This window comes from Notothenia coriiceps, unplaced genomic scaffold (assembly GCF_000735185.1).
Source record: "Notothenia coriiceps isolate Sejong01 unplaced genomic scaffold, NC01 NC01_scaffold00031501, whole genome shotgun sequence".
Taxonomy (NCBI): Eukaryota; Metazoa; Chordata; class Actinopteri; order Perciformes; family Nototheniidae; genus Notothenia; species Notothenia coriiceps.
The window spans coordinates 217,347-235,721 of NW_011364202.1; the positions used below are offsets into that span (position 1 = coordinate 217,347).

The window sequence follows — 18,375 nt, forward strand, 5'->3', positions numbered from 1 at the left end:
CATTGAAGTCAATGGAGAAAATCTTCAGACTTCAACAAATCTTCATGCAATTCAACTGCTAACTGTTCATTCATACTTTCACTCAGAAACCTCATTCCAACTTTAAAATGCTACACATCTTTCTGACATTATTCGTGTAAAACAACTTTTAAATCTGATTCTTACTTTTAGAGATATTAAACATTGTTCAGACCTTGTTTTAGCGGTTTTCTTCAGATTTTAACATTAACTAGAGTGCGTGATGTCACAGCTAGAGGTTAGAAAATCTTGAAATATGCCTTCATATATTTTTCTTAAAACTGCCATAATTCCCAAACCCTACATTCCTGAGACATAATTTTTCATGACAAACGTAGGAAAACATCCCGTAGCTTGAAAAATGACAAATAATTCAGCAAAAAAATAATTAAACAAAATGCTTTTTGAGGGCATGAAGTGACAAAAACGTTCAACATTCCTCCATTAAAGCCCATTGTAATTTCAGGCTGATATTTCCTCACAGCAGCAGCCGCACACCTTTAGTTAAACTGCCAAAAAGGCCACATTATTAACCCAAAAGTACACAAAAATTACACTTCAGATACTCAACTTCCTTGACATGCTTCACGTTTTGAAATTTCACAGATATCTGTTACGGTTCTTCCACAAAACGTTCACATGTAAGAGGTTCATCTCTCATTCAGAACAATGAAGCCTTTGAAGTCTAGGCACCTCGTTAGCTCAACTATAAACACCTGTGCAATGGAACACGATGATGTCATCACTCCAACTGACATGCTCAGAGCAGCAGACTTCAGATAGCAGTGTGCTAACAGTCCAGCCGTGAAGACATCTACGGGACAGTTTTGAGATTTCTTCAAATGCCGTTGCCATGGCAACACAATGCTCGCCTTGAAACACGGTTTTCTCATAACTTCAGTGAAAATACTCCAAACAGCCCAAAACTTCACAGGTTTGGTAACAATGCAGCCATCAATGCATCTAAGCGTATTATGGGGTGTCATCAAATGCCGTTGCCATGGCGACAGATCATTCGCCATCAAGTTAGTTCAGAAGTTTGCGGTTCAAATATTCTGCTGCTATTCCAAGCCTTTTCACTTTCTTTTCTTCTCTCATCACACATTCAAGCCCCCAGTGTTCATGTATCATTTCAATCTAAATTATTCACTTTTTTTCTTACATTTCAACATAGCAGTTTAGCGTCAGATTTTCAGCATAAAGCATTCCCACTAGCAATTTCTTCAGGAATTGCATTCTCTAGTTCGTTTTGTTATTGCATTCATTTGTATAGTACTGTATCATGTCTGTACCATCTTTTGTTTCATTTGTAATTTCTTTGGTTTTACATGCTCGAAAAAAAGAAAAAAAACTAATTGTATTGTGTTTGTAGCGGACCCTCTCCCGCCATATGCCGGCTGGATCCTGGGTGTCCTGGAGACCAACCATCCTCAGCCGTTACCCATGCCTGTAAACGGAGGCTGCTGGGCCCCTCTGGTCGACTACCTCCCAGAAACCATCACACCTAGAGGACCACTGCATAGGTATACAAGCAAACATGCACAGACAAACAACTCTGAAACAACCACAAAAACACAGGCAGAAAACAGACTGAGGCAATAATGGACAGAGATGGCCAAAGTACACACATCCTTTACTCAAGTAGAAGTACAGATACTCGTGTTTAAAAATACTCTGGTAAAAGTAGAAGTACTGATTAAACTTCTTTATTCGAGTAAAAGCAAAGAAGTACTGGCTTCGAAATGTACTTAAGTCAAAAGTACCCATAACTACCAACAGTTTTATAGAGTAACTGACCTCCCTTTATATTAATAGAACAATAATGTCATTGTTAGCTAATGAATGTTTCGATGCTGAACAACGGCAACATGACAACGTTTTCATTGGTCCCTCTTCTTTAGAGAAGACAAGGAAGTGATGGGATCGTGTTCAAATCAATAGGCACGCAATGATTCTAAATAATAATGATCATGCCACCAAACACAGATGAAAACTAAAGTAACGAACCTGTTTGGAAAATGTAAGAAGTAGAAAGTACAGGTATTTGTGTTAAAAATGTAAGAAGTAAAAGTAAAAAGTCGTCAGAAAAATTTACTTAAAGGTAGGGTAGGTAAGAATGGAGAAAAAAGCTTGAGTGCGCTAGAATTTGAAAGTATTAAGCAGCCGGAACAAATCTGTCACTTCCTTACAGAGCCCCTCCTCCAACACACACGAATGCGCACATGACCAATGAGGGCACAAGATAAGTTTGTGCACAAGATGGAAGGCTGACAGGCAGGTAGGCCATCCAGTTATTTAAGCCGGTTCGGCTCAGATGATTGGTCGTGCTTTTTACAGTACCACGGCTTCCACAGATGACATTTTTGTATGTATTTATTGTCAAAGCATTTAATGTATTCATTGCTATCGGGATGTTAAGAGCATTCCATGGAATATAACAAAAAGTGTTTCTGAAGTAAATTACATACTCCACCTTTAAGTGCTGTAACAAAGTATTTGTACTCCACTACTTCCCACCTCTGGTAATGGATTTAACAGTAAGGTATCAGCAGAGTCAGCAAAGCAAGGTCTTTTCTCACACTGACGAGTTACACCTACTCCCAGATGGTCTGATAAACTCCACAGAATGAAACCCAACCTGCTTGCTCTGTCTCTGCTATGCAAAGAATGCATATTAGCAGGGATTAACTAATCTCACGTCTCCTTCGACACCTCACAATTCATTAGTGAAGATGAGATGAATATACAGCAGAGCAAACGGTTCTATGACAGATTGATGGAAATTCTTGGAAAGGCTTTGTAATTGTAATCATCCTGCAGTACAAAGAGAGGTCTCACAATTACAACAGCAATATGTACACATGACCAGTTTCTAGTGTACGACTTAGATGACGACGTGCACTTAGTGAAAGAATGTTTTTTCTCAGTGTCTCAGTTGTCTCGAGCGCATTCCTTAACTTGCTGATACAGATCCTCTTTATGACGTAGGTGCATGTAAAGAGATGTAACCAATGCAGAATAAAGGTTTTCTATTGAGTGTATGGATTTTAGCATTTTTCTATATATTGATTTGATTTAGAAGCAAAACAATTAGTTAATAAATGTATAATTGACAGTTTTTGGTTTAAGTCATTTTAAAGAAAGATCACTGGTTTAGAGTAGACTAATCAAATGCGATTATTTATTTTTATTCTTAGACGTTGTTATATTTGTACATTTCATTATTTTGGTTGGAAAAAACAACTTGAAGGACACTACTTTTCTGGGAAATGTAAAGACGATTTTCCGTTATACTGTATAGCTACCGTGAATCAGAGTCCTGCACGGGTCTGATTTTCAAGACCCGCACCCGCGACGTGCAATACCGAACCCGCCCCGCCATCCACACATATTGCCAATTAGTTCCGCCAACCGACCCGACCCGTCGGCACAAGATCCGCAAACCGACCCGAACCCGCATATCCTATATGAGTAGTGAAAACGTGCAATTATTAACACAGGCAGTTGCATATTTGTCTCAAAAAGCGTGGGATGTTAGTTATTTTCTCCATCTAGGATGACACCAAAAAATTCCCAGACGTTGGATTTCACTCTTGAGGAAGTGTTATTGAAAATGCTGTATTCTCCGCTAGAGAGCTTCACCTCAGCCATTTCCAATGTGGTACGCTCAGCAGCAGATTGATGCGCTGCAGAGGTATATATTATATACATTTATTATGCAACACCCGCGACCCGACCCGCATCATCTTTGTTTTACCCAGAACCGAACCCGGAAAAAAGCATTTGAAAAAATACCACCCGCGAATAACTTTTTTTGTCAGTCGGGTACCCGATGCAGGAGTCTGCCGTGAATACAAATGTATATAGAAATTCTTTATACCAGAATAAACCCATTGTGAAAAAAGTTGTTAGTTGCATCACTCATTTGACTGAAGGAGTTTTGAATCTGAAAAACAGAAATGTAGTCAGAGCTGAATTTTAGGGATAATTGCTCTGTTACAGTACAGTCAGTTTGAACCAACGCCTGTAAGGTTGACCAAATTCCTCAGTACACCACTATACAACCCATGCAAGCAGCAGTTATTGGTGATATTTTGTGCATTAACTATATTTCTGTGTGTGTTCTCAGGTGTAACATTGCAGTGATCTTCATGACTGAAATGGTGGTGGACCACAGCGTGAGAGAAGACTGGGCTTTACATCTGCCCCTCCTGCTGCATGCCCTCTTCTTGGGTAGGCATACACTCAACATACATTCCTCGACTAATTACTTTATACAAGTTGGGCCTTGAGCTAATTCATCTTGGGGAGGAAGGAATGGTAGAGGAATGAAAAGGCCGGTTATCAGGCCAACATCATGAACTCAGATAAATTCTCCAGCCGGTTTTGCTCTTATCTCCCAGCGAGGGAACATGATGTGGACTGAAAGGAACTTGAACAAAATGATAAGAATCGAAAACTATGATTTACTGTCCTGACTAAAAGGATGTTTACACAACAACACATACACACAAACATATCATGTAGGTGTATTGGTACTTCTCTGACGTCAAATAAGCTTTTGGACTGACAGGTGTGATATTTTATCTCCTTCCCTTGAAAAATGTTCCATCCAAGACTGTATTATCTTCATGTGGACACATACCTGCCCTGTCAGCTGTGCAGGAATGTATTATGTTCTCTGCATATTCAGCATACTAACCCGTAAGTTCAGGCCGTTTATCATCAAATCTGTGCTACTGATGTTGTCTATGAATCCATGCTGTTCTGTACTGCTCCATTTTTTTTAATGGTAGTGTTTAACGAGATTATTTTTAATTTATAGTCATCCTAAATGCTACCTGTTTGGGAGTTCTCACAGTAACCAATGAAGCACAACCATCCCTTTTAAAAGGGGGCATTCAATACACTGTACTTCATCATGTTTGGCATCAGTATGTAGCATCATTTGATTCTCTCTTATATGTTTTATCTTAACAGTAAATATTTCATAAGATGTTTTAAAAGAAGATTAAATTGTGTATGTGTTCAGATATGGATATAAACTATGTTTCTCCTTTGTATGTATCTGTTCTCATCTTTAATTAGACCCTCCAGAAAAACGCGGGCAAAAATCCTTGATTATGCGATTAAACATGCTGGGTTTTTATGTGATTTTATGCGGTGAAATTGCGGGAAGTTGCAAAATATGCGGAAAGTTGCGAAAAAGAATAGATTTTTTTTTAATATTGGGCTGTCTTATTTATTCTCTCACACACACCCTGCCACTAACGTTAAACCCCTTTCCTATTCAATTAAACACATTCAATGTTTATTTATTGTAAAAGCAATTGGGCTATTTTAATCACACACACACACACACACACACACACACACACACACACACTTCTCCGCCTCATTCTGTTTTCATTTACTCGTTCGTTATCTGACCAGCTTCAATCTTGTAGGCTACTCACTTCATTTCTTGTAGCCCTCGAAAGGGTTTTGGAGGTTGATGCCTCGGTGAACGTGAGTTGAATGGCTTTCTTGTCCGCAGCAGCATAAAGCATTTTCGAATGTTTGAATGAATCAAAGTGGGTCGTCACCGTCGATTTAATAATTATTGCATAATAATAATAATTAATAATAATAATATTATAATATATTATTATATTAATATATATATATATATTAATATAATTATAATATTATACTAATTGCATAATGAGTTTTGGAAATCTGCTGTTGTCTTACTGGATCTGTATTTGATTGGCTAGGTCTGGACCACTATCGACCAGAGGTCTATGAACACAGCAAACGTCTCCTTCTCCACCTCCTCATCGCTCTCTCCTGCAACAACAACTTCCAGGTCAGAGTTGGAACCTAATACTTGTCAATTATTATGAAAAGTTAGCCTAAATGTATGTGTTTTGTCTTATTGCTTTGGATAGTTATTTAGTTATAAAATAATTTCAGTAATCAATAAAAACAAATGTGTTTGTGTTAACAGGTAATAGCCTCAGTTCTGATGCTGACGAGAGAGATCAGTGACAACAAGACCCTCACCATTAAGTCCAGCTACCACTCAGAGTACCAGCAGTCACGTAAGTAGAAAAAACTAAGCATGCATACACACATTGATCAATACTATGGCATTAACAAGTGTGTAGCAATCTCTTTTCACATGAGAGAACCGATAAAGAATGTAAACCACGACAATACATAACAATCTGATAAAACTGCAGTGCAATATAATAATAGTACCCTTTATTCTATATACTCTATCATCACGTTCCTTTAGATGCGCCTGACTTCCTGCGCGAGTGGCAGGCGTCTCCAATGGCCGACTCTGGCCTGAGCTCCACCTCCAACTCCTCCGTTGCCAGTCTGGGTGGCGGCAGCATTGCAGGCAGTCTTGGGAATTTGCCCCTCGTAACCCCTGACGACCTGGAGGACCTCGAGGATATGCCCAACGAGACCGAGGAGAAGACCAACAAACTCATCGAGTTCCTCTCCACCAGGTACGCACACCCCCTTCAACGGTTTGTGCCGTTTGAGAAGGTCTGCATTTAAATGTTGGAGCAGAAGGTTTTTTTTAGGAAATGCATGGCTGTGTGGGAACATCTCACTTTGGGGCACACAGTGTGCACCATACACAGACTAGTGATTGTGTAACATGTATGTGGTGCTATTGGTGGTGGGTATACAGTGCCTGGAGTACTGTGTTGTTGTTGCTCAGAGCGTTCGGGCCGCTGTGGGTGCACGAGGACATCACACCAAAGAACCCCAACTCCAAGAGCACGGAGCAGCTCTCCAACTTCCTGCGCCACGTCGTCTCAGTCTTCAAGGAGTCCAAGTCAGGTGAGAAAGCACCAGGTGTCTCTCACTGAATAACATATATAAAAAGGCTTACCTTCTGATTGGTCTGTTTGTATGCATCCTCATGTGTCTTTGTTTGTACCCATTTGTTGATACAGACTTCCACCTGGAGCAGCAGCTGAGCGATGTGGCTCTACAGACGGCTCTGTGCAGCTCCTCTCGTCACTACGCTGGCCGCTCCTTCCAGGTCTTCAGAGCCCTCAAACAGCCAATCAACAACCACGCTGTCTCCGACCTGGTCTCACGCCTGGTAGAGGTGGTGGGGGAACACGGAGACGAAGTGCAGGTGAGGCAACGAGAGACTTTTGGGCTAGAAAGACGAAAAGAACAACAACTGCACTTGTTCCTCTGTAATTCTAATGCGTGTTGCTGTGTTTCAGGGCTATGTGATGGAGGTGCTGTTGACACTGGAGTCTGTCGTGGTGAATCTAGCAGAGTGTCTTAAAAACAGCGACCTTATGGCAGCTCTAACCAGGTAGGCATCTTTACATTTGATTTATGTTGCCTTTATGTGGCTAATTCTTAATTTCCCTTCATTTTAGGAGACCAAATTCAACATATTTAACCACATTTAGGCATAGCATGATATTTTGAGATATTTTCTACATGAGTTTATTCTTGGGTGATTTATCTATTCATCTTATGCATTCTATTTTACCGTTTTTACCATATCATTTCTATTATCATCCTTTTCTTTACTATTATTATCAAGTGTATTTTAATTTCCGTCTTCGTTTTGACTGACTGTGTGATTCACAGGACGTCCTCACCAGACTTCCTGACTAGTGAGAAACTGATGAACAGAAAGAGCACAGGTCAGCTGAACTTCCCCGGCCCGGGGTTTGCCGGTCTGTCCTCTCAACGCCACCAGCGCTCCTACTCTGTCCCCAAGAAGTTTGGTGAATGCAGCCACCCGCTGAGCGATCCTCCTCGCAGTGCTACTCTGGATCGAATACAGGCAAGAAAGAAAAAATCTCGTTTAGTGTGAGCCCCTTAATCCTGGAGCAGACATGTTTACACAGTGCTTCTTACTTACTCTGTGTTACATCTCATTTCATCTTTAGGCCTGCAACAGTCATGGCCTCTCCCGGACAGGAAGAACCCCCGGGTCCTGCACCTCATCAACCAATCGCATTGATCCCAGCGTGCTATCAGATCCCGCCCACGTTTCCCATCCTTCAACAATACTTGCCACAGTCTTCTGGGTGGCGGTGGCCCTCATGGAGTCTGACTTTGAGTTTGAATATCAGATGTCACTCCGACTCGTTCACAAGTTGCTGTCAAAGGTACATGAGAGGAAATTCTACTGATCTTAGAGGGGAAGTTAGTGATTGTAGAAGTTAAAGTTTGGATGGTAATAAGCAGAAGAGTGCTATGTGTTTCCAAACACTGTGCTGCTCTTTAATACCAACTGAGCCACCCTGAGAGCATCACACTCTTGTTAGTACGGCAACCAATTGTACTGTTGATTTAATCTTTAATATGAAGCTTCCTGTCCCATTAACATCCCAGCTATTCGCCCTGTTCAGAGAAACAAGCAACTTATCCCTTAGGTTGTCAAAATCCATTTCAAGAACTTCCAGTTTTATTTTAACTTAAAAAAACTCTTTGTTTGTCCAGGTGCCCTTAGACAGAGCAGAGAACCGCGAACGCCTGGAGAAGCTGCAGGCTCAGCTGAGGTGGAGCGGCTTCTCTGGGATTCAGCAGCTTTTGTTGAAGGGGTTCACCTCCCAGGCCACCTCTGACCTCACCCTACAGCTCTTCTGCCAGCTCACGCCAGTCTCCCGGGTGCCTGTTGTCGACAGCTCGCAGTCTATAGGTAGGCACTGGAGATTATGATCATCATGTCTTATTGCATCAAATCAAACAAGTATATCATTTGCAACCTCTTCTGTGTGTGCAGGGTTCCCGCTGAATGTGCTTTGTCTGCTGCCTCACCTGGTGCTGCACTTTGGCCATCCTACTCAGTTTTGTAAGGAGAGCGCTGAGAGGATCGCACAGGTACGGTTCAGTTCTTCACTTGAGCTCAGTCTAGTTTTCCTTTAGTTTCCTCTTCAGATCAGAATAACAAACAGGCACAGAAAAGATTAGCTCATAAACTAATTGAAACATCTTCTCCTTCCCTCTCTTGCCCTCAGGTGTGTTTAGTGGAAAAGAACACAAAGCTGTCCCATTTGGCCCATGTGATGACTCTGTATAAAACACGCTCCTACACGCGGGACCCTTTCTCCTGGGTCAGTGTGGTGTGCCGCTACCTCCATGAGGCTTTCTGTGACATCACACTCAACATGGTCACCTACATGGCTGAGGTAAGTGCTGAAAAATATGCAGTATATACTTTATTCCTTGATTTACGTTATAAACCTTCTCTCACTGTGGCTACAAGTATTAGGCTCAACTCATTGCATGTTAGGATAATAGATTTAGTGAAAGTGTTTTTTTATTTATGTTGATATTTTGCTGAAGCTCTCACTTTTCAAAAATCTGCATGTTTGAAATGTAATCCAATAACCAGTAGTCTATTGTTATTTTATTATATAACATTTATTATTATGGGCCCTAGAACCTCTGAGATTGGCCATAAGCAAAATAAAATAAATGTTGCGGTTGAATGCATACTCACTGAAAGTCTCTCTTAATTTCTCAGCTGCTGGATAAGGGCCTTCCCAGCATGCAACAGTCTCTCCTGCAGATCATCTACTGCCTGCTCAGCCACATGGACCTGACCGCCGTACATGTCAAACAGTTCAACGCTGATGTCACCAAGACCATCGAGAAGTTTGTCCAGGTAACTCTCATACAGTACTTTGTTAGTTAATGGTATTCCCCTTCTGTTGTTGTGCGATAAAAAATATGCACTGCAGTCTCTTTTATACTGTGTTTGTGATTCCTCAGACGGTACACTGGAAGGATGCCTTAAACATCTTGAAGCTGGTGGTGTCCCGCTCTGCCAGCCTAGTTCATCCGTCGTACCGCCACTCGCAGGGAGACCTGTCCAACCTGGAGGTCAGCAGGGTGTGGGACGGCTCAGCCAAAGCTCTGCCTGGGAAAACCCTGGACTTCACCTTTGACATCTCAGAGGTGAGGAAGCGTCAAAATAAAATGGACATTATGTCCCACCACGTGCAACTACTTACGTACTCAAGGTTTCAGAGAAAAAAAGAGGACTATGTCATAAATATTTGCAAACTATTTCTTGAGGGCCTGCTTCCTTGTTTTATTCACAGACTCCAGTGATCGGGCGTCGTTTCGATGAGCTCCAGGGTTCAGGGGGGAGAGAGGGGAAGGCCAGAGCCATGGCTGTCACCCGCAGCACTTCCTCCACCTCCTCCGGATCCAACTCCAACACTATCCTGGTTCCCGTCAGCTGGAGGAGACCACAATCCTCTCAGGTAGAGTTAGACCCTACCATTGTGTAACAACATATTACAGTTTATATAATTGTGTTCCTAACTCTAACTGTACGTTTGTCACTGCAATTCTGTTTGGTATTGTAACTCCAGGAACACACTATCAAATTGCGATATAATCACAACCTCAAATATATTGACACGAGTTGCTATATGCAAAAACATACTGGCTTACAACCACCTCTTTGTTTTGACATCAAAGTCATAATTCCTGCAGGTGCTTGCCTTATTTTAATAAGTCGTGCAAAACTGTGCTAGACTTTGTGTATACTGTATGTAAATGCTTTATTCACCGACGCTCTGGGCTAAACTGATTATTGTTTGTTTAAACATCTGAAGCCGTTAATAATTAATAATCCGAGATAGACAAAAGGAGAAATCTCGAGTATAATAGAGTTTTTGTCTGTCCCTCTCTGATTAATACTAATACTTCTATTTCTCCTACATACAGAAAAGAACAAGAGAAAAGCTGGTGAACGTTTTGTCTCTTTGTGGACAAGAAGTTGGACTCACCAAGAACCCATCTGTAAGCCTCCTCCCATCTTGTGTTTACACTCAACTATACCTGTAGTGTGTAGTTGTATACAGCCTAAAAGAATCATAAGTGCAAAAATCTCTTTCCACTAAGGCAAATTGTGCCTCTGTGCACTTAAAATCATAAATTCTACTTTATTACTCGAGAATAATGTCACTGTAAATCATAGGAAATGTAATTTTTATGAAGAATTCACTTGCTTTCTGTGATCATTGTAAAAACCTTTTTTTCCACTTCCAGGTGATCTTCTCATCGTGTGGCGACTTGGACATGATGGAGGTGCGTGAGAGTGGTGTGTCTTCTGAGGAGGGAGGAACCAGAGAGGACACGCTGGACGACACCGCCAGCGAGCAGCAGTTCAGAGTTTTCAGAGACTTTGACTTCCTGGACGTGGAGCTGGAGGACGGAGAGGTGAGATTCATAATTTACTGCACATGGCCACTTTAATTGAAAACATTATTTGTATATGTCTCTTTCCTTTTTTTTAACCTTTTTTTTTTTTGTGACCAACTTTTTATTGTTTTTTTGTTTTGTTTTTTTTGCCCTCATAAAAGGGACTTATACAGATACAAAATATATAGACAATACAAAAAGAAAAAGAAAAGACAAAGAAAGAAAAAATATAGGGAATCCCTTTCCCATGCCACCGGTCCCTCTTCCCAACCGCATTCTTGGTCATTTCACCAGGAAAATTCCTAGCCTTTATGTTTTTTAGGCATCGGTCTGAGTTTCAATCTATATATTATATATATTATAGCATAACTAATTATAGCATAACAATTATCCACATAAAATACATTCATAACCTTTTTTTCCCAAGAACCATAACCATTTTCATCTGTTTAAGCTGAATTGCGATTAACTCCCTTAATTTAATAATCCACAATTGCACCAGGTGCGTGCGTATATGTTACAATCATCATTTACATGAATGATATACCCGATCATCTTTTTTTTTAACCTTAATAATATCTACATTTTATCCCCGTTCAGTCTTTCTACAAACAAAAAAATATATTTGAAATGTGATTTCTCTGTCCCTTTTCCTATGTTCTCTCTCTTTTCTGTTTAACACTGTTTGTCTCGTCTTTCTCTTCCCCTCCGCTGCCCAGGAGCTCCAGTAAGCGTCTCTCACACTGAGCACCCTTACATAGCTTCTACTCCAGCCCGCTGTGGTGTGTGCTCGGTGTTCCCACTGAGAAAAAACAAGGGATGATGGTGGCTTGTATTTGCTCGTCACAGCCCCCCCCCCCCCCCCCCCCCCTTTGGTTGCAGGACTAACATTTCTGACTATCATAATGGAGAAAATGATACTGTATGTGTCTAATGGAATAGAAACAGCTGTTTCCAGATTTTTCAATGCCCATGATCTTTGACTCTTGATGCTATATGGATCACATCTTAAGAAGCCATAATTTGACTTTATTATAGGGTTTACACACTTATATATGTAGAAGATATTCGGTTTTTGTGCCAGAGATAAGTAGGTCTACAAGGAAACTGAATCCAAGGATCACCTCCAGAGGGATTTCTCTTTCCACGCACTCCCCCCCCCCCCCTGCTTAAAAGCATGCGATTGTAGTAATTAAATTTTATTTCTGTTACATAGTGACATCAGTGTAACACTTTTGCTGCTATTGCGCTAGCCACATCCAACATATTATACATGATAGCTAAGGGGGTGGGAAACACTTTCTAAACAATGACCCAATGACAACAGAACCCGATAGCTTNCTGCACCCTAAAAAGAGTTAACTGATTGAATTATGACTCAAGATCGTCAGCTGACTTCTTCTTCCGTTTTTACCGGTAAACCAGCATCGTTTGCTGTGAAAGCATAACTCTGTCCACGCAGAACTAAATCCTGTGTTGCTCCGATACTTTTATTTTCTTTGATTTATCCATAGTTCGCTCATCGAGCCGGGGTTCAGTTTATTCGCCTGCAAGAAATGGCGCTGGTGCGGGACCGTAGCAGGATATGACGCATATTTTAGTTGACCTAATTAAAACCGTTTAAAAAAAATAATAAAATGTAATGTGTCACAGTATCACCTCAAAATACAAGAGACGAAACATTTTCAACCATGCAACAAAATATAAATAGTCCTACAAATACTTTTATTTTCTTTCCTTCTTATTTTCGAGAAGGAAGAGAGCCGCGGGTTGCCGACCCCTGAGCTAACCAATCAGAGCAGACTGGACTCTGGTTTCAGACAGAGGGTGAAAAGAGGTGCTGCAGCACAGGCAGCATGAGAAGAATAAAGACCTTTTTGAACAATTAAGCATGTAACAATAGAGGCACAAAATACAAATATGAAACTTGGAAAATTAGCATAATATGGCTCCTTAAGACTATTCATTATCTTGAAGGCTAACATGAAAATGTTGTTCTCACAGCAGAGAAATTCACTGCTGCCTTCGCCTCTGCCTTTGTCTTCCATTGTGTGTGTTCTATCCAGGGCGAGACCGTTGATAACTTTAACTGGGGCGTGCGTCGGCGCTCCCTGGACAGCACAGAGCTGGGCGACATGTTGGAAGAGAGCCAGCACTCAGGCAGCACCCCTAGTCTGGGTCATGAAGACCCCCATGATTCAGACGAGTCCTCGGAGGAAGAGGAGTCCTCAACGAGCCAGAGCCTCTCTCACTCTCAACTCGTGCGTAGTTAAAGCTGTTACATCAACGCAACAATAACATCCACTGTAGCTTGAAAAATGTTATTGTGCATAAGTCAATAAAACAATTATAGATGTCCCTGCTTTGCCTTCCTGTTCCAGACTAACCCTTCTCCATCGGAGGAAACCAATCACACTGATTCTCTATCCACTTCCTACGACACATCTGCCGACCCACAATCCTTCAATGCCACCACACCGGGCCAGGGAGGGCTCCTTGACGATCTACATTTACATGTGAGTATTAATGCAAATACGTGCTTATGTATTAGTACACATGCATCTGTTACCCTCAGAAAATGTAACACCTCTGTCTCCTCAGGGGAGGATGTGTGGGGAGGATGAGGACACTCAGGCCCCGGATGACGAGCTGTCGCTGAGCACCAACGATCTGCCTCAAGGCTCGGACTGCGGCGAGAGCTTCACCCTGGAGTTGCCGGGGCAACCTCTGGATCTTATGTCCAATCGGGACCACAGCCTCAACGCAGACTACTGCCAACCGCCGCTGGACTTTCTAGACCCCAACTGTCTGCCCAGGTGAATGTGACAGACAGGGACAAAAGACCAGGGAACAATATGGATTATTGTTTCACTGGAACTTTTATCAGCCGGCAGGTTGACTGACAATGGGACCACACCTCAGTTAAGCTGCAAACTTAGCGCTTAATGCAGTCTGTCACAGCCAGAATGTTTGTGCAAACAGCATTGGGACAGATCAGGTCATTTTAAGCTGTCATTCACAGTTAGTGTGCTGTAAAGATATTCCTCAGACAAACAAGTTTTATTTACATTCTCATATATGCAAACCCCCGTTGAAAATAATGATAAAGCTTAATGAAAAGAGTTTAAACGCTGTGTGAATAACTAAATCACTAAGTAGAAACACTGCTAGATACATGGCTAGTATTAAGTTGCATGTAACTTAACAGCATGTCTCAACCCCTACATGTACATATATGTATATCACTTAGTATACCATTGCTTTTCTTTGTTGCCACAGCTTGTGTTTGCCATTTATTGTCCTGATTTCTAAAATCTCCTCAACTATAAAGTATTACCTCTTGAATTATACCTACTAAATGATTTATAGTATTCCTGTCCCCTGTTACCCATGTAGGCTAGCTTTAAACATTGCTGCTGGAACAGAGGCAATCACATTAGATAACTCCCATGAGGTAGTTGGACACCTGCTATTGATATAACACCTTTATGGGGGGAAGGTATCAAACCCTTTTTTTCTTTGTACCCCCATTTCTTTCCCATTTCCATTGCAACAGCTTACGTGATGATGTAGATGACTTGGAAGACCTTGGTTTTCCTCCTCCCCCTTCTCCATTTTTCTCCGCCATCTTGGCAGCCTTCCAACCCACAGTGTGTGACGATGCTGAGGATGCATGGCGTTGTCATATCAACCAGCTTGTGACTGACTCGGATGGTTCCTGTGCCGTTCACACTTTTCAAGTCTTCTCATCTCTCTTTAAGGTAAAGATTATTTTAAATGACCTGTAATTCATCATACTTTTCACTTACTATGCTGCTCAAATCCAAACTTTTTTTTACCTTCATGAGTGTATAAAAAGTACAATATTTCCTCAAACTTACTTCCTTTCCCAGAACATCCAAGGTAAATTCTGCCTCCTGACAACTGATGTTGCCACTTACCTTGGAGAAGGCTTAAGGGGCATCGGGTCAAAGTTCCAAAGGTCCTCACAGATGCTGACAACATGCTCAGATTGTCCCACAATCTACATTGATGCCGACACGGTGAGAATTGCTGGCAGAAATAATTGAATCAACTTTTTTGGTTCAGACCATGGTAGTCTGTAGGGATTTGTGTTCAACTGCTCCTTTCTTCTTGTTGGTCCGTCCAGATCATGTCCTATGGTCTCCTTGAGAAGATGAAGTTCAGTGCGCTGGAGCTGCAGGAGTACCTGGACACCTACAACACCAAAGAGGACTCTGCACTATCGGTAAGCTAACCTCTACACCAGCGGTTCCCAACCTTTTTCAACTCAGGGTCCACTTAAGAATCAAACATTTTTTCGCGGCCCACATTCAACCATAAACAATACGGAGGCTAAATGAAGTTCTGATTGGTCAATTCAGAACATGTGACACGTTGTAAATCCAGTAGAACAGACCGCTGTCAAGGACTGTAATGACCGTTGCTAAGGAGGATTGAGAAAGAGAAAGGAAAGAGGTTCAAATAAAAGAAAATCTTCATAATAAAAATGTTTCCACACAAATCATAATGTTTTGCTAATTATTTGGCGGCAAATATTGCATTTACATTTACACCCTTTAATATTTTATTTGGGCTTTTAGATGTAGACCGCACACAGTTAATAAATACAACTATTCTTCTGGCTAAAATACATATTTTTAAAAGTCAATCAAGGAGTAATCTTAATTTAAGGTGTTTGAAGAGTAGATTAAAAATACAATTTATTTTGGAAAAAATGATTGCCACAAAAAATCAAAGGGTGGCTCAACACGCCATGACATGGGAAATGATTAGCTCTAACGAAGAGTGGGATTAAAGGAACAATAAATATGCTTGCCGTGTTGTGTTTTTGGTGGTATTTGGTTGTCAACCTATTTTTGTTTGTAAAATGTCCTCCTGAAGTGATCCTACTGACTGTATCTTTATTTCTTCTGTTTTTGTTTTGTTTTTGTCTGATGGGAATGGCATCTCCTATATGTTATTGTTATGTCCATGTTTGTGTCTTTAGCCTGGTCAATACATTTAAATAAAATAATTTGGCGGCCCACTTGCAATGCCTTCGCGGACCACTAGGGGGCCGCAGCCCACAGGTTGGGAACCGCTGCTCTACACATTATTGATCAATCTGTTTGTTTTTCTCATGTTAATGTGTGACATTTTAACCATCCCTCTTATTCTCAACCCCTTTCCCCCTCTCTTCCTCCAGTGGCTGAGAAACTGTAAGGACACATTTCCCAGGTGCCCCGGTGACAGTATAGTTTCCTGCCAGCCTGGAGACTCAGAAGAGAAGGTACAGGCAACTAGTTTACCAAGTTATTCATTGCAACATGCAGATATGTAGAGGCAAACACTCTAAACATATGGGTAACTTTTGCAGCTGTGCTTTGTATTTATGTGCCTCCTCTGTGATTTTGTCTCTGAAATGTCTGCTCTCTCTGCATGTTTGCTGTGTGTTATCGAGTTTCTCCTACTGATATTTTCTCACCAGTCACTAAATGAAACTTAAAACTGATGGTTTTGTATACACTGGTGACTAATTCTTGGTAGCTTGACTGTGAATAGCCACGGTTTATACTGTGCTGCGCATGTGTTTGACGCTTTGTCTTCCTCTCACCTCACTCTGCCGCCCTAACATGCTCTCTCGCTGTGTAGCAAATGGAGTCTCTTGCAGTAAGTTCTCTTTCTTCACTTCACTGCCTCTTAAATAAACAGCTTAATTTATTTTTTCACAAGACAATAAGCCAGTCAAGTTATTGTGTTTGTATTATGTTGCGTGTGTGTGTTTGTGTATATGCAGTGTGTAGTTTTGTCTGTGTATTCTTTGCTGTTGATGAATCTGACACGGTTTCATCTTCAATGTGTTCTAGCAACTGGAGCTCTGTCAGAGGCTCTACAAGCTGCATTTTCAGCTTCTTCTCCTGTTCCAGTCCTACTGCTCGCTCATTGGTCAAGTTCATGCTGTCAGCTCTGTGCCTGAAGTAAGCCAAATCATAGCTCATAAAGATATCATTTCAAATCCTCCCACTGTTCAGGGTCTCAATATTTGAGACATGGACCCAGTCGGTAGCAACATGTAGTGGGCATGAGACAGAATAGTTATATTTGTTATCTTTTTTGTATTATTGCCGAATTGTATTCCATATTTTATTCCATTCTATTTCTATGTAAATACTGCTATATTTTCTATTATTTTTAATGTTTTTTAATTTTATTATAGTTTTCTTAAAATAGTTCTCTATCTGTGTTTTTTTATTTTTGTTTTACTTTTATGTATGCACAATGACATCAAGTCAAATTCCTCGTACGTGTCAACCTACCTGGTAATAAATCTGTTTCTGATTCTGATTTAAATCAACAAGAAAAAAAGAAGAACAGCCAAAGAGTTGGCTGTAAAAAAAGAAAGAAATCCCTTACAAAGAACATCTTAAAACCCACCAGCTGTTTAGAAAACTCTTTCCCCATTATCTTAGAAACATGACTTATGCGATGACTTGAAAGCTTACACACTAAACCACCATCTGTTTCCCTCCCACTCTGTAGCTTCTGAACATGTCTCGGGAGCTCACTGATCTGAGGACCAGCCTGCAGGCAGCAGAGGCGGCTGTAGCGAGCGACCTGGAACACAAACACTTGGCCCACACTCACGCACACGCCTCCCAGGTGGCCGCCATGGTTGTGCCCATCTTCCCCAGCTCTGAGGCAGCTGTACAGGCCATACTGGAGTGCCTTAAGAACCACGAGTTTACCAAAGCTGTGCGCTACATCCAGGAGTGCAGGTGAGTTACACTTCTGTCAAAAGATGTTATCAACATCTTAATTAAATTAGAGAAGGGGTGTGTCTTTGCAATGGTATCACAATTATTTAGTGTAGTAAAGATTCAAAAATTAGTAAGAAAAATGGCTAAAAACGACATTTAAACCAGTACTCCTTTTTACAGATTACAATACAGCCAAATTAAGATAAATAAGTCATCTTGCAATTGACTTATTTATCTAAATAGTTATCACCAAAAGAAACCGTATTTAATTTCGTCTTAAAGGGGACCTATCATGTAAAATGCACTTGTTGATGTCTTTTATACATAAGTATGTGTCCCCGGTGTGTCAGGGAACTCACGCAGCATCAGAAAATAAAACCCTCTCTCTTTTCCTCCGTAC

The 18,375-nt window shown here is 41.1% G+C and overlaps 1 protein-coding gene across 1 annotated transcript in view; it reads left to right on the plus strand.

The window, feature by feature from the left end:
• The window catches only part of LOC104960082 (protein furry homolog), a 54,009-nt gene extending 35,984 nt beyond the window's left edge, over positions 1–18,025 (plus strand). Inside the window, exons 37-63 of the mRNA XM_010788033.1 lie at positions 1,391–1,541; positions 4,148–4,251; positions 5,775–5,866; positions 6,008–6,101; positions 6,299–6,518; positions 6,737–6,858; positions 6,975–7,162; positions 7,257–7,351; positions 7,636–7,834; positions 7,941–8,162; positions 8,497–8,695; positions 8,780–8,877; positions 9,015–9,185; positions 9,524–9,664; positions 9,772–9,957; positions 10,104–10,268; positions 10,738–10,812; positions 11,062–11,236; positions 13,276–13,475; positions 13,596–13,730; positions 13,816–14,030; positions 14,771–14,975; positions 15,108–15,257; positions 15,365–15,463; positions 16,424–16,507; positions 17,085–17,195; positions 17,758–18,025. Of these exons, the coding sequence (XP_010786335.1) occupies positions 1,391–1,541; positions 4,148–4,251; positions 5,775–5,866; positions 6,008–6,101; positions 6,299–6,518; positions 6,737–6,858; positions 6,975–7,162; positions 7,257–7,351; positions 7,636–7,834; positions 7,941–8,162; positions 8,497–8,695; positions 8,780–8,877; positions 9,015–9,185; positions 9,524–9,664; positions 9,772–9,957; positions 10,104–10,268; positions 10,738–10,812; positions 11,062–11,236; positions 13,276–13,475; positions 13,596–13,730; positions 13,816–14,030; positions 14,771–14,975; positions 15,108–15,257; positions 15,365–15,463; positions 16,424–16,507; positions 17,085–17,195; positions 17,758–17,997 (4,136 nt within the window). The 3' untranslated portion in view covers positions 17,998–18,025. The remainder of the gene's footprint in view (positions 1–1,390; positions 1,542–4,147; positions 4,252–5,774; positions 5,867–6,007; positions 6,102–6,298; positions 6,519–6,736; positions 6,859–6,974; positions 7,163–7,256; positions 7,352–7,635; positions 7,835–7,940; positions 8,163–8,496; positions 8,696–8,779; positions 8,878–9,014; positions 9,186–9,523; positions 9,665–9,771; positions 9,958–10,103; positions 10,269–10,737; positions 10,813–11,061; positions 11,237–13,275; positions 13,476–13,595; positions 13,731–13,815; positions 14,031–14,770; positions 14,976–15,107; positions 15,258–15,364; positions 15,464–16,423; positions 16,508–17,084; positions 17,196–17,757) is intronic.
• Positions 18,026–18,375: the final 350 nt, after the last annotated feature.